We start from the raw sequence: 14,908 nt of genomic DNA, 5'->3' as shown, positions 1-14,908 counted from the left end.
TTCTATTGCTTAAACATACTCAGAATATATTTTCATATTAAATCACTTTCTCTCAGTTGTTACCTCACTGAAAAGCTGATAACCACGACTGCTTTAAATTAGAGCTATTCAGAGGCATAGACAGTGATAAAAACTCAACTTGTCTAGTGTAAGGACTCAGAGGTGTGAATTAAAGTGGGAACAAAATTCTCTATTCATTTCATCAGCTCAACCTCAAGGAGCTGAGATATTCTTATTCTCTTTTTATTCAATGTCAGGTTACAGATATTTAGTTCATTTTTATTACTGAAAACTACTTATTCCACCTGGTCTTTTGCACTCCCTCAGGCTAAATGTGAAATGCAGTTTTTCTAACTTCTAAATGTTTTTCAACAATCCTCCACACACACCTTCCTTTTCATTTTCAAGGATTTTATTGCCGCCTTTTCTTAAAAACACTAGTCATTAAAGAAGAGACAGGAATAAATCTTAGGGAAGTCAAAACAGTTCAACAAGGGGGGACTGCTAGGACTCCCTTTGTATTTTCAGAGTCATTTTGTATTTGTAGGAGTTGGGGATCATTACCACGCTACACTCACTGCTCTACACAAACTACAGATATCCTGATGACTTTAATAAGAAGGAACAAATAAATAGGAAGCTAGTCATACTTCAGAGGGATTTCAATGAACAAGTACATGTAAGGCACTATATAAAACAGTCCCTGTATTCCCTTCAGCTACATTCTAATTACCATGGGAGCAGAGACAGTGGAGTACAGACACATACACAGAGCCATATGGTGCAGTAAAGATTGGGGGTCTGTGTAATACAGCATAAAGTTTGATGATAGAGGAAAGAGAACTGTATATCTTCTTTTGCAAATCTGGAAATGGATGATAAGTTAAGTCTTGTATTTTTTAAACACCTTACTTTAGGCTTGATCAGGGAGAACACCTCTATATTTTTGCACTCCCCAAAGAGGTAAACACTGGGAATTAAGTCCAGATAGACAAGTATCAGGTCAACAGGCCTTGTTAAGGAAAGTGAAGGAGGACAGACCATCTTAAAAACAAGCTGGGAACATGCCTATGCCTTTCCCTTTCTCTCCCCTTACCTCTGTAACTTATTTCCTAAGCCCATTTATTCTAGGAATTACTTTTTCTACCTCTAATTTACCCAATAAATGTCCTCTCCCCCCCGCCCCCCAAAAAAGGCAGCAGAGAGCCATAGAAGAATTTTAATAAGGACAGCTACGTTCCAGAAAGATGACTTTGAATGCATTGTGATTGAAAAGGGAGGAAAGAGATGGGGAGACCTGTTAAGGAAGCTGGTGTGGTAATTCCAGGCAAGCAGAGATGGTGGCTTGAATTTAGGTAGTACCTAACTAGAGAATGGATTAAGTGGATTGGCTTGGAGATTTTTTATTTTATTTTATTTTTTAATATGTCAGTAGTGGAACGATCCACCCCTTTTACTGGCAAAGCGTGAACAGAAAGCTACTATATTTCTCTAGGACATTTACAAAGAGTTTTCTTCACCTTAAGAAGAAACTGAATAAAGTAGATGTCCACTGGCTTGGAGATTTTTAAGGGTTTGATGACTAATTGGATTCAGAGAGTGAGAGAAGAATTTTTAAAAAATATATATTTTTATTGATATCAGAGAGGAAGGGAGAAGGAGAGAGAGAGAGAGAGAGAAACATCAATGATGAGAGAGAATCATGGATCAGTTGCCTCCTGCATGCCCCCTACTGGGGATCGAGCCCACAACCTGGGCATGTGCCCTGACCGGGAATCGAACTGTGACCTCCTGGTTCATAGGTCCACACTCAACCACTGAGGCACCCAGGCCAGGCAAGAGAATAATTTAAAATGAGTAATTTCTGGTTTAGGCTATTGGGAAGCCAAAGTCAACCATTTAAATTCTGATAATTCAAAGGGTGAACCAAAAGGCTATTTCTAAGGAGGGAGATGATGGTAGCCTGAATAAGGGGTTAAGAATAAGTGGATGGATTTGAGAGAAATTTAATTAAGTAAAACCAATTACACCCAAGTTTCTGGCTTAAATTCTGTGTGGATGATCACTGTGGTAGATTGTTTAATGGGCATAAATTCCTTTTATCCTGGTATGTACCCTTCTCTGCAATGTGACTAGGTCACTCCTCGCATGGAGAGATGGAGTCTATTTCCCCATCCTTGAAGTCTAGATGGCTCTTGTGATTTGCTTTGACAAATATTGTGACTTGAAGTGATTCCCAAGGCTAGGCTTTAGGGCGCATTGCAGCTTTTGCTCTTCAGGAGTGCTGCCCTGAGACCACCAGGAAAAGAAGTGGTCTGGCCTCCTGGAGGATGAGAGGGGACATGGAGGAGAACCAAGCGGCCTCAGCTGCCAGTAAGCACCGACTAAATATGAAGCCATCTCAGTTCTTTCAGTCCAGCTGACCTACTAGCACAGGACAGCTGCATAAATGAGGCCAGAGGCAATCAACAAAGGAACTGCTCAGAATCATGAGAAATCATTACTTTAAGCCATTAAGTTTTGAGATGATTATACAGCCATAGATAATGAAACAGTCAGAGATAGGAAAATAAAGAGAAGGCAGCTTGGAATGTTATTCCTTTTTATTTTTGCATGATGGTGAACTCAAATCACCTAACATTTGCAAAAAAAAAAAAAAAAAAAAAAAGTCTTGAGTAGAAAGTTTAGAGAGGGGTTCGCCCAGTAATTTTTAAGGCACCAAAACCTGAATAATGAGTACTGTCATGCTAACTACAAAAGGAAATAATTCACCTCTACCTATGGCTGGCTGCAAAAGCAAACAGGCAGGATCCTCAAACCCCTTGATAAAAGAAAAGCAGAGGTATTTACTGAGGCCTTCGATTGGCCCTAATTCCCCCAAACCTTGGACAAATCAGTTAACCCATGTCTCCTAGGAAAAAACTCAGGTTCGTAAGAACACCTGAAGAATTAAGCTGATAAAAGAAATGTGTGATCGAAGCACAGTGCCTATTAAAAAAGTTTTACTCACCCAGCAAAACACGGATGGCAAACTTTTTAGGAGGAATTAACCATTATTAAGTTGTTCGTGGTGAATAGGAAAATAAGTAAAAACTAGCTTTTCCTTAAAGATTAAGAACGCATCTGCTCTGTTGAAGAAAAATGAAGTTAAAAAACAACAACACACCTTGGGTAATACTACCCGATTTCAAACGAGATGAAGACTGTCATTTTAGAAAATCCATTAAAAAAATAAGTTATGCTTTAGTATAGAGTAAATGCTTTTATTGCAACAATGTTGTTTAAAACCACACACACACACCCACCACCCCTGAAGTGCATCCAGGTATGTGAATGTCAGAGGACGGAGATAAAGGCTGTCTGTGAATTAAGGGAACACTAAAAACTGAGAGAAAGGAGTAAATTGGAAGTACACCCTGTACCAAAGACTTGCGGGCTTTTCTCTTAAGGCTTGGGAACCTTGTCATAAAGAACGGTTTTATTTCCTCCCGTTAAAAAGCAATTTTCATTGCTTTCCAAGACTCATTGCCTTTCTCCCCGTTGGTGTGATTTGCAGATTGTTTTTTTAGCAGGAACTCTGCAAGAGAAGATAAATTCTCAAGCTAGTCGGAAGCCAGGAGAAAGAACCGTTAGGAACCCCGAGCCGGGAAGGATAAGGATCAAATGAGGAAACAGCCACGTCGCACTCCGGCCGCAGCCGTGGCTACGGAAACCCAGTCCTTCCACCCTTTTCAAGTGTGACCCCCAAATGTGACCCCAGGACCCGTCGTCCTCAGCGCAGCCCCTCCCACTCGCTGGGGGGCCGCCGCGGAGGGGTGATCTCCACTCACCGCTTGAAGCACAGTCGCCAACAGCAACCTCAGCCCAAACGCCGGCCCAAGCCATCCGCTCGGTCCAGCCGCCATCGCTACCACCCCCCCCTCGGTCTGCGGCTGCCCCAAGGTCCCCTCGGCCAGGGGAGTCCACTCCAGAGCCTGACTTAAAAACAGGCCGCTTAAGAGCGGTTGCCATCAAATCTGTCAGTCTGCAGAGAGGGATTACCCCAGGGCATACGGAAGCTTAAAGGTGATCAAATATCTTTACGTTTGATATACGTATAAAATCGTGGGTCCTTTCGGGAACCCATATCAGGCACTTTCCTAAACTCCCCAAATCTGTGCTTCTGAGGGTTCCTTCCTTTCATTCACGACATTGCCTAATCAGCCGAGAAGCTCCGCCCTCGTCAGTTTCGGCCAGCCTCCTTCTCCAAATCTACCCAATCGGGTGGCCGCTTTGCGTGACGCCTATCGCAAAGGAAACCAACCGACACACGAACCGAGAGCGAAGCGCTGGGGTTCCGCGGTCCAATAAGCACCACCGAGCGGGAGCAGAGGGTGGAGCCTCTGGTTGCCAAGCAGCGTACGTGGGTGCGTGCGCCGGGTGGCGGCGGGGGGGTGGGCAGGGGGCGGGGCCGGGGGCGGCGCAGCCGCAGCCGCAGCGCTGGCGGAGGAGCGCGCGGCCGCGAGCAAAGGAGGGAGGGAAGGAAGGAAGGGAGCAAGGTAGGCAGGCAGGCAGGCAGGCGCGGGGGTCGGTGACTGAGGCAGGAGAGGGAGGCGAGAGCTCGGCAGCCGCTTCGCGCTGTGTTGCAGCGCGGGCTTTTGGAGGGGGCAGCCGTCGAGTCGTCCGAGAAGAAGCGGGCACCGGCGGCGTTGGTGCTGGCGCCTGGGGGCGGGGGACTGGGAGGCGGAGAGGGGGGTCGCTGCGGTGGTGCTCTTCGCTGTCGCGCTCTCCTTGCCTTTCGGCCGGCTCGGTGGGCTCCTCCCGGCGTCTTCCTCGCCTCCGGGGCTGTGCTCCCCGCCCCCCGCGGTATGTCTTGATCCCGAGCAGCGGGTTTCATGGGGCTCCTCAGGATTATGATGCCGCCCAAGTTGCAGCTGCTGGCGGTGGTGGCCTTCGCGGTGGCGATGCTCTTCTTGGAGAACCAGATCCAGAAACTGGAGGAGTCCCGATCGAAGCTAGGTGAGGAGCAGAGCCACTCCGGGCTGAGTGCGTGGTGCGGAAAGGGGGGCCGGGCCGGGGAGGCGTTGCAAACCCGAGCGAGCGGGCGTTCGCCTAACCTGGGGTCCGGTCTGGCGGCTAGAGGCTGGAAAAGGTTGCAGAGGGAGCTGGGGACATCGAGAGCACAAGCTCCAGGAATAGTGTGAATAAAGCTTGAGTGCGGTGCTGGGCTCTCGAGGTCACGGGACAGAGGTAGCGAGGTCGGGCTTCCTAGAGCCGAAACCTTACCCCGAAGTAGGCATTCCACGGGGAGAGAGCAAGACAGATCCGAACTCGGTGGCGACAGGAACGTGCAGCCTGTGTGTTTGCTCTCTTAGAAGTCGTCCAGAAAGCCCGGGCGGTGTCAGGCGAGGGGAACTCTAATTTGAGATGTGGGCACCTGGATACAGAATCTTGAGGACGGGGAGGTACACCTGGGGGTAGATGCGCAGAAATGGAGGGAGATACTGGGCATGATGGTGAGTAAAAGAAATGCACTGTAGTGAGTTGCACTCCTGTGCTGGGGGCAGCAAGGGACCGCACAACTGACGGGAGAAAATAAGCTGTCCAGGTAGGACAGGAAAGCAAATAAAGCGCTTCAACGAGATACTGAAACGAGGCATGCTGGCTTTTATAATTGATTTTTAGTAGTGCCAAACTGATTAATATTTTGGGCTTAAGATAGGAATATGTATCTGTACATTGCCTCGCGGCAATGATTATGACTTTAGAGGAGGGGACGCCGAATTACTGAGATGTAAGTTCATGAAGGGAAAAGCAGGATTATGCAAAAAGTTAACCATATAGTTAAGTACCATAAGGAGCTAACAGTGCTTACTTTAATGGGTGAGGAGGTCTGAAATGCAAAAAAGTTGGACAGTGAAGTGAAAGACCAGAAAAATGCACAGACTTAGTAAGTACTTTCAGAGTAGAAGGGAACTTTGGCATTTGGGAGGAGCACGGAATGGGCAAGGGGGTGTTAAAAGAATGTGAGCGATACATTTTGATTTAAAAATGTACTTGGCACTTAAAAATCAGCTCCAGAGGCCGTACTTTGAATATGGAAAAGTAATATGAAGTGTTTTTATGCATACATTTTCACCTCAGTGTCGTTTTAAATACTTTTTGAGAAGCAAGCCATAAAATACCAGCAGCAGTACAATTTAGACTTAGAAGTAACAGCTAGATGCTGCTGTGGGTGATGATTAGTATTTGAGACAAATGTATCAGGAAATAATTGTAATATTGTCAATGGTAGCTGACTCTTTGTTGTTTTGGTAGAATTTGCAAAAAGCCTTGGAGATATTATAAAGAGCGGTCTATCCAAGAGCATCAAATCCAATTGAAGTGCAACCAAAGTTGAGGAGTTAAGGATAATTCCAGTCCTCAACTCAAGGGGAAAACTTACCCTTTATAGTTTTGAAGAGATATCAAATTTATTTACTGTGATTTTATTAATGAATCCTGTATGATGGGAAAGTATTCACTTTAAGTATTGAAGGTTGGTCAATACACTTTTTCTTTTGTTTGGAATCCATTTAGCAGCATCCAGGGTCATATTCTGGCCTCATTAATGATCCAGCTTTACAGAAAAAAAAAATGACTTAGAGAAATTGGACATGTTAAAATTAAAGTTTGTACTTATTCTTTGTTGAGTGGCTATATTCTTGGACACATTACGGTGGGTTAGGATAACTTCAAGTTTTTATTTTCTCTCCTTGCCTAACATTTTTTTTATAATACTGAAAGTGGTTTTCATGGACACAACCTGAATGATTTTAAAAAGAGAGTTATCTGAAGATGTAGAGAGCCACAGCTAGAAAATAACGTGGTGGGTTGTTTTGTTTTGTGTGTGATTTTTTTTTTTTTTTCCAAGAAAGAAAATTTTAGCCTGGCCAGCATGGCTCAGTGGTTGAATGTCAACTTACGAACCAGGAGGTCACAGTTCAATTCCCTGTCAGGGAACATGCCCAGGTTGTGGGCTTGATTCCTGGTGTGGGGTGTGCAGGAGGCAGCTGATCGATGTTTCTATCTCATGCTCTCCCTTCTTCCTCTCTGAAATCAACACAGTATAATTTAAAAAAAGAGAGAAATTTGAATTCCAATAAATATGGATCAAACAAAATCATTCTAAAAAATGAGCCAAGAAATACAAGACACTTGAATTTATACTCCGGAGATGCAAAAATAAGGCAAATAAAATGTATTACTTTATATCAGTAATCTTTTGATTTAAAAAGTCTTATAAAAGGCAGTACTAAAACAGATGTCGCCAGTTAGTAATCTTCCTTAGGAAAGGAAGGCAGAAGAAGGCGTAGTTTGACAACCAGACTTAGTGTTAGGCACTTATATATGTGATATTTTTATTTAATCTTTCAAGAACACTATAGAAAGCCATTTTTTATAAATGCAGGAACAGTCTGAAAGATTATATAACTTGACCACATAGCTAGTAAGTATTAGAACCAGTGTTCGAACACAGGTTACATCTGATTTCAAATCAAGTGTGTTCCTTTAATTATACCAGGCTGCTTGGGACTTTATATTAACACTAGTGGCTTGGTGCATGAAATTCGTGCACATTAAAAGGGAATTAATTAGAGGAAAAATATTTTATTATTGCAATTTGCCCTTTCTCTGTAATAGAAGTGTCAGAGATGAAAGAAAATTAATAAAATGTATATGAAAATCTTCCTTCTGTCAGAGTCTGGGGTGCGCTGCAGGACCCAGAGTCAAGTCCCCGCCCACCCATGCATGCCTCGAAATTGCGCAAGACCCAGACCTGGCCGGCCCCACCCCCGGCAAGCCCCATTGGGTGGGGGGCACAGCCTCAGGTCCCCTGTCAAGCCCCGCTGGGCAGGGGGTGCAGCCTCAGGTCCCCCGGCCCAGGGCGAAGGGCGCGGCCTGAGGTCCCCCAGCCTAGCACCAGCGTGGGGGGCGCACCTTGAGGTCCCCTGTCAAGCTCCGCCAGGCAGGGGGTGTGCCTTGAGGTCCCCTGTCAAGCCCCACAGGGTGGGGGGCCTGGCCGGAGGTCAACCATCAAGCCCCGCTGGGTGGGGGGCGTGGCCTGAGGTCTCCTGGGCCAGCACCGGGGCGGGGGGTGCGGCCTGAGGTCCCCCAGCTGGGCGCCAGGGCAGGGTTTCAGCCTCACGTCCCCTGGCCTGGGGCAAAGGGCATGGCCCGAGGTCCCCCAGCCTGGCACCGGGGCATGGGGTGCGTGTTGAGGTTCCCTGGGACAGCGCCGGGGCGGGGGGCACAGCCTCAGGTCCCCTGGCCTGGGGCGAAGGGCACGGCCTGAGGTCCCCTGGCCCAGCACCAGGGCGGGAGGCACAGCTTGAGGTTCCCGTCAAGCCCCCCTGGGCGGGGGGCGTGACCTGAGATCTCCAGTCAAGCCCCGCTGGGCAGGGGGAGCAGCCTCAGGTCCCCTGCCCTGGCCCATCTCCTCCCAGCCTCAGATCCCTGCTAATTGCTCCTTAAGGCTCGTTATGGAAACTCGCCTCTGCTTTGGGTGCAGCCATCTTGTGTTATGGAAATCCCGCCTCCCCTGTGGGTGCCACCACCTTTGTGATGGCGTGATGATCAATTTGCATATTTGCTCTTTATTAGATAGGATCATACTAAGATTTAGCAATTTGAATAGAATTTTTAAAAATGTAATATGTTAATTGCATTGTGAAGAATGAATATCATTTTGAGAAAATCCAATTTCTGACACAAAGGAATTGGTTTAGTGTAATGTCTGGCTCTTGTTTATATCTGTATAATGAACATAATTATATTACCCAATGAAGCAACTGAAATAGCTTATTTCTGCTACAGGAAAAAAAAAAGTGTGGTGTAAAATCACAATATTAAAAAGCATTTTTAGCCCTAACTGGTTTGGCTCAGTGGATAGGGCGTCGGCCTGCGGATTGAAGGGTCTCAGGTTCGATTCCGGTCAAGGGCATGTACCTTGGTTGCGGGCACATCCCCAATAGGAGGTGTGCAGGAGGCAGCTGATTGATGTTTCTAACTCTCTCTCCCTCTCCCTTCCTCTCTGTAAAAAATCAATAAAATATATTTTAAAAAAAGCATTTTTATTTTGGCATTAGAAAAACTATTAAACACTTTTGCTCTTTAAAAGTAGTTTTTATCTTTTCTGTTGTGTTGTAAAAGATTCCAAAAGATTGTGTTGTCTGGTAGTGCTTTATGTACCTTGATTTAAGAGTATTTTGATGGCGAAACCCTAACAGAGCAATAAATGTGCTCAAAAATTAGCTGTATTCATTGACTACTTGGGAAATTAACTATATAAACAGGAATTCAAAAAAAACCCACCAATATCACACAATATAGGTGTGTGTTTTTTTTTTTTTAACGAATATGGGATTATGGTATACTTGTTATTCTGTACTTTGCTTTTTTTTCAGTTAATACCATAGACAGCTTTCTAGGTCCTTACATACAAGTTTGACTTACTCATTTTGATAACTGTATAATATTGCATAGTTTGCATATATCATAAATTATTAAGCCGTTATGCCAATAATGACCATTAAGCCCCCAGCCTATTTTTGCTTTTTTATAATTTCTTTTCTTGGTATTATAAAAAGTGTTACAAGAAACATCCTTATATGTCCATTTAACTCCTTGTGTGTTGACATCATTTTTCACTAGGATTAATTCTGTCTGGGATTGCTGGGACAGGATATATGCATTTTATAATATAAGATTTTAAAATTTACTTTCCAAAAAACTAGTTTTCCAAAAGATTACAGTAATCTACACTGCTAAAACACACTCACAAACACTGAATACTGTAAGCGTTTAATTTTTGTCAGTCTGAAGCTGTGAAATATGTTGTTCCATTAATTTACATTTCCTCAACTTCTAATTAGGTTAAATGTTGTTTAGTTGTTAGTTCATTTTCATTTTTCTATTGGGTAGTTTATCTTACCAATTTTTAGGTTTTTGTTTTAAGTATTATAATTAGTAATCTTTTATCTGTCATATGTTTTACATCTGTTTTTTCCAAGTCTGTCATTTGCCCTTTGACTTAATGGTGCATTTTGCTTATAAAGAAATTACAACAATTACACAGTTTCTTATTCTTGTTTAACAAGACTTCCGCCAATCAAGATTATGTACATTGTCTATATTTTGTTATTGTATTTTATAATTTTTAGTATTTTACATTTAGCTCATTGAAGCATTCATATGTTTATGGAGATTTATTGTAATATCTCAATGAATAGCCACTTATGGCAAATATTATGTTAATCACTTTTCTCACTGTATGTTATAGTTCTTTTATTTATATACTAGTGGCCCAGTGCATGAAATTCATGCATGGGGGAGGGTGTCCCTCAGCCCAGCCTGTACCCTCTCCAATCTGAGACCCCTTGGGGCATGTCTGACTGCCAGTTTAGGCCCGATCCCTCTCGTAATCTGGGACCGCTGGCTCTAACCGCTGACCTGCCTGCTGGCCTGATCACCCCTAAATGACCCCCTAGCTGGCCTGCTCGCCCCCAACTGCCCCCCCTGCCGGCCTGCTTGCCCCCAACTCCCCCCCCCCGCCATCGGCCTGCTTGCCCCCAACTGTCCCCCCTGCCAGTCTGCCTATCCCAACTGCCCCCCCTCCCTGCAGGCCTGCTCACCCCAACTGTCCCCCTTGCCAGCCTGCTTGCCCCCACCTGCCCCCCCCTGCAGGCCTGCTCACCCCCAACTACCCCCTCCGCCGGCCTGCTTGTCCCCAACTGTCCCCCCCTGCCTGCCTATTGCCCCTAACCGCCTCTGCCTCGGCCTCGCCACCATGGCTTTGTCCCGAAGGACATCCAGAAGGTCTCCCGATCTAATTAGCATATTACCCTTTTATTAGTATAGATTACGCTTTTGTATGTTCTTGGATCAGTTTTGGATTCCATTCTTTTCCACTAATCAGTATTATTTAAACGTTAGGGACCCATCGGTAGGTTTCAAGGCATCCATGAATTTCCTGAAATTATTTGCATAGCTTTCATCAGATTTGCAAAGAAGTATGAGATCCTATTAATGGTAAGAATCACTGATTTGTAATAGATGGTTCATATTTAATGGAGTATGTGTTTTGTTTGTTTATAATAGTAACATATTACAACATGAAACTTCTGAGTTACATTTTGGATATAAGCATATAAGTTAAGAAAAAATTTCTTTGGGTGTTATACTGAAAAAAACTTAAGTTTATTAAAATGTATACTTAATTTTCCTAATGAGATATGGAAGATGACATGGAGTCCAAATGAAAAGTTATGTAGTTTACTAGTTACTTAGTTGTCTACTTAGAACTATGTGTGTCAGAAATTGTTGCTTTATTTTTTACAAAGGAGTCCTTTCTGAATCTCAAGAACACACCTGTTGCTAATGCTGACTGTAAAGCAGTGCAATGAAACTTTGTTACCTAAATGTTAGAATTATATGCTTGATAGTTTTTATTTTCTATAGGGCCTAAGAATTTAAGATAATATTTGTTGTTCATATGCTTAAAATACCACTACATAAGTTTATAAATGCTTTAGGTCATGATATTTTCAATAAGGGCAGTAATTCAGAATGGATTATGCAGTTATTTTTATTGGTGAAATTTGTTACTCACTGTTCTTAAGAACTGCTAAATTAATGAACTAATAATTCCAGGGCCAAGGTTGGACTGCTCTTTGGAATTGGGTAGTTTTTACCAAGTGCCTGAAACCATACAACACCTTTAAAATGGTCCCAAGAATGCTAGATTTCTCTACTTCTGAAATTGTTGAAAAACCTCACAGAAGTGACTGTTAAGAGGACTTTGGATAATTGGAATGCAGTTATTCTAGAATTGCTCATTGGTGCCTCACTTATGAGTCCTGGATACAATGTCTAGTGCCCTGGAGTAGTGACCTGAAACAGTTGATCTCAATTAAGGTAACCCCAGGATGACTTTCTACCACTCTGTTGAGCCTTCCAATAGCTTTTTGGCATTTAGTGAAATTGAAATAATAATGAATATTCAAGCACCCCTCTGCAGAAAGACCACTTTTGAGGGATGTCCATATAGATGGACTTTAATAATGGCTCACTATAGCCTAATTATTTACAATTACCTATCCACTTACTTATAACAGCATTTATATACTCTGCCTTTCTGTCTGTTAACTATAGATTAAATGCTTATTGGGCCACTTGTGCATATGATCCTGTTCCCTCACCTACTTAAGGAAATGGTTCCAGAAGTTTTCCCTCATTCTCCTATAATAATAATCTCTCTTTCTGCTGGATTATTCTTATTAGCATATGAATATGCTATTATTTCTCCCAACCATAAAACAAAACAATACTTTCTCTTGACCAATGGAGCAATTTAGTTTTTGGTCTTTATTGTACTAGACCTGTGAGCAGAAGTTGATCACTTCCTCTTTTTACTTTACTTGACTTCCAAGATACTATACTCTTGGTTTTCTTCCCACCTTACTGGTCACTTCTTTGTCTTCTGTTTTAGATTCTTCTTTTCTCCTCAAGCTCCTAACTAAGAATATCCCAGAGCTCAGTTCTTGAAACTCTCCTCTATTTATTCTCCCTTTGTTGGTGATTTATATGCTTACAACTTCCAAATATATATTTCTAATTCAGATCTATTTCCTAAACATTAGATTGATGTTATTTGGCTGCCCACTTGAAATTTTCTTTGAGTAATTGGTAGACTTCTCATACTCAGTATCCAAAATGGGTCTTCTGATCTCTGTCCACTGCTCACCTCATCTAATCCTAACCCATTTTATCTCTGACCTGTCTCCATTCTCTCATTGCTAGAGTTTTACTTGACTCCTTTTCTCACACTCTGTTTCTACTGTCAGAAAAATCTTGGTAGCCTTACCTTCAGAATATTTCTAGACTGTGACTACTACTCAACATTTTCACTGTTACCACCCTAATTCAAGATACTCATCATTTCTTCCCTGGATTACTGCCATGTCTTTTTTTTTTTTTTTTAATATATTTCTTTATTGATTTCAGAGAGGAAGGGAGAGGGATAGAGAGACAGAAACATCAATGATGAGAGAGAATCATTCATCGGCTGCCTCCTGCACGCCCCCTATTGGGGATCGAGCCCACAACCGGGCATGTGCCCTTGGCCGGAATCGAACCTGGGACCCTTCAGTCCGCAGGCCGACGCTCTATCCACTGAGCCACACCAGCCAGGGCTATTGCCATGTCTTAACTAGTTTGTCTCCTTCCACACTTGCTTCCCTATAAACTATTCTTAATATAACAGCTAGAGTATTCGTTCTAAAATGTAAATCAAATCATGTTAATCTTTTGCATAAAATCCTTAGAAGCTTCCTGAATCAAAGTTTCCCTAGCTGTTTTTTTAAAACAAAGTCCGCAATTTTATTGGCTAAACACAATAAATAACTTTTTCATTCTTATTGATGTATTAGGTGACCATTTTGGGATGATTTTCCTCTGCACAGGTGATTCAGGGTCTTTGGGTACCTTTTGTATGTAGTTCTGCCATCCCCTCAGACTTCAGAGTTCTCTGCTGTCAGCCAGAGAAGAAACAAGACAGGGTGAAGGGTGAGCAAGTCCCCCTTTCTAAACTTCTTTGGTCTCTTTTATCTTCAGTTTATTGACATGTACTAATCACCATCTACATGCGAGGGTGGAGGCTGGGAAATGGGGTTTTTAGCTGACAGTCATTTACCAGTTAAAATTGGATACTATGGAAAGGGGGAGCATATACATATTTGAATTTTATGAATCCTTTTGAATAAATCTATATATATAAAAGCCTAAGCAACTGGCTGACCGGCCAGTAGCTGTGACATGCACTGACCACCAGGGGGCAAATACTCAATGCAGGAGCAGAAACCACAGGCATGGAAACATGGAACAGACTGAGGAATTTCAGAGGGAAGGGGGAGGGGAGAGGACGGGAAGAGATTAACCAAAGATCTTATATGCATACTAGAGGCCCAATGCATGGATTCATGCACTGGTAGGGTCCCTCGGCCTGGCCTGTGGGGATTGGGCTGAAACCAGCTCTCCGACATCCCCCGAAGGGGTCCCAGATTGCAAGAGGGCGCAGGCCAGGCCAGGGGACCCCACTGGTACACGATTCCGTGCACCGGGCCTCTAGTATATTATAAAAGATAGTTAGGCTTATTTTATGACTCAGAATATAAACTGTCGGTAAATGTTCTGTGTGAATGTGAAAAATGTATATTCTGTTGTTATTGGGGGTGTGTGTGGAAAATGTCACATAGGTCCTGTTGTTGGGAAAATTGTTTTGGTTCTTTCTGCCTACTTGTTTCTTCAATTATAGAGAGAGCAGTTTTGAAGTCTCTGGTGATAATAGTGGATTTATCTATTTCTCCTTGAAGTTCCGTTGTTCTTTGCTTCATGTATTTTGAAGTACTGTTCATGAACGTTTAGGAATGGCATGTCTTCTTGATTAATTCATCCCTTTTTCATTATGAGACCCTCTTCATCCTTGGTAATATTCTTTGCTCTGAAACTTGGTCTGATACTAATATAGCCATTTTTGACTAGCATCAGCATAGGGTATCTTATCTCATTTTAAAAATATTAACTTGTTTGTATTTTTTAATTTAAAGTAGATTTCTTGTAGGCAGTATGTATTCAGAGCTTCCATTTAATTTTACAATCTCCCTTGGAAATAGGGGTACTTGGAACATTTTCTTATTTGAATGTAAGCAGAGTTTATCAGAGCTGTGAAATTACAATGTATACACAAAACTAGAATTCAGAAACACTTGACAGTTATTCTCTACATTTTTATTTGTTCATACAACAGTTGTCTTGCTGTTGAAGCAAAATGAAAAAAAAAGAAATAAAATGAGAAAAATCTTCCTCCTATCCTATATAATAAAGAGGTAAT

General features: G+C 42.8%; 2 protein-coding genes across 3 annotated transcripts in view; one reads left to right on the top strand and one right to left on the bottom strand.

Moving 5' to 3' along the window:
* SELENOF (selenoprotein F) overlaps nt 1-4,161 on the bottom strand; it is a 34,033-nt gene extending 29,872 nt beyond the window's left edge. The window contains exon 1 of the mRNA XM_079776268.1: nt 3,831-4,161. Within this exon, the coding sequence (XP_079632394.1) occupies nt 3,831-3,905 (75 nt within the window). The 5' untranslated portion in view covers nt 3,906-4,161. The remainder of the gene's footprint in view (nt 1-3,830) is intronic.
* A 329-nt stretch (nt 4,162-4,490) lies between these two features.
* HS2ST1 (heparan sulfate 2-O-sulfotransferase 1) overlaps nt 4,491-14,908 on the top strand; it is a 167,406-nt gene continuing 156,988 nt past the window's right edge. For both annotated transcript variants that reach the window (XM_079777482.1, XM_079777481.1), the window contains exon 1: nt 4,491-4,998. In XM_079777482.1, the coding sequence (XP_079633608.1) occupies nt 4,875-4,998 (124 nt within the window). In that variant the 5' untranslated portion in view covers nt 4,491-4,874. The remainder of the gene's footprint in view (nt 4,999-14,908) is intronic.

Source organism: Cnephaeus nilssonii, assembly GCF_951640355.1.
Source record: "Cnephaeus nilssonii genome assembly, chromosome: 7".
Lineage (NCBI taxonomy): Eukaryota > Metazoa > Chordata > Mammalia > Chiroptera > Vespertilionidae > Cnephaeus > Cnephaeus nilssonii.
Note: the sequence above shows the minus strand (reverse complement) of the source record. Positions and strands in the feature narration are given on the sequence as shown.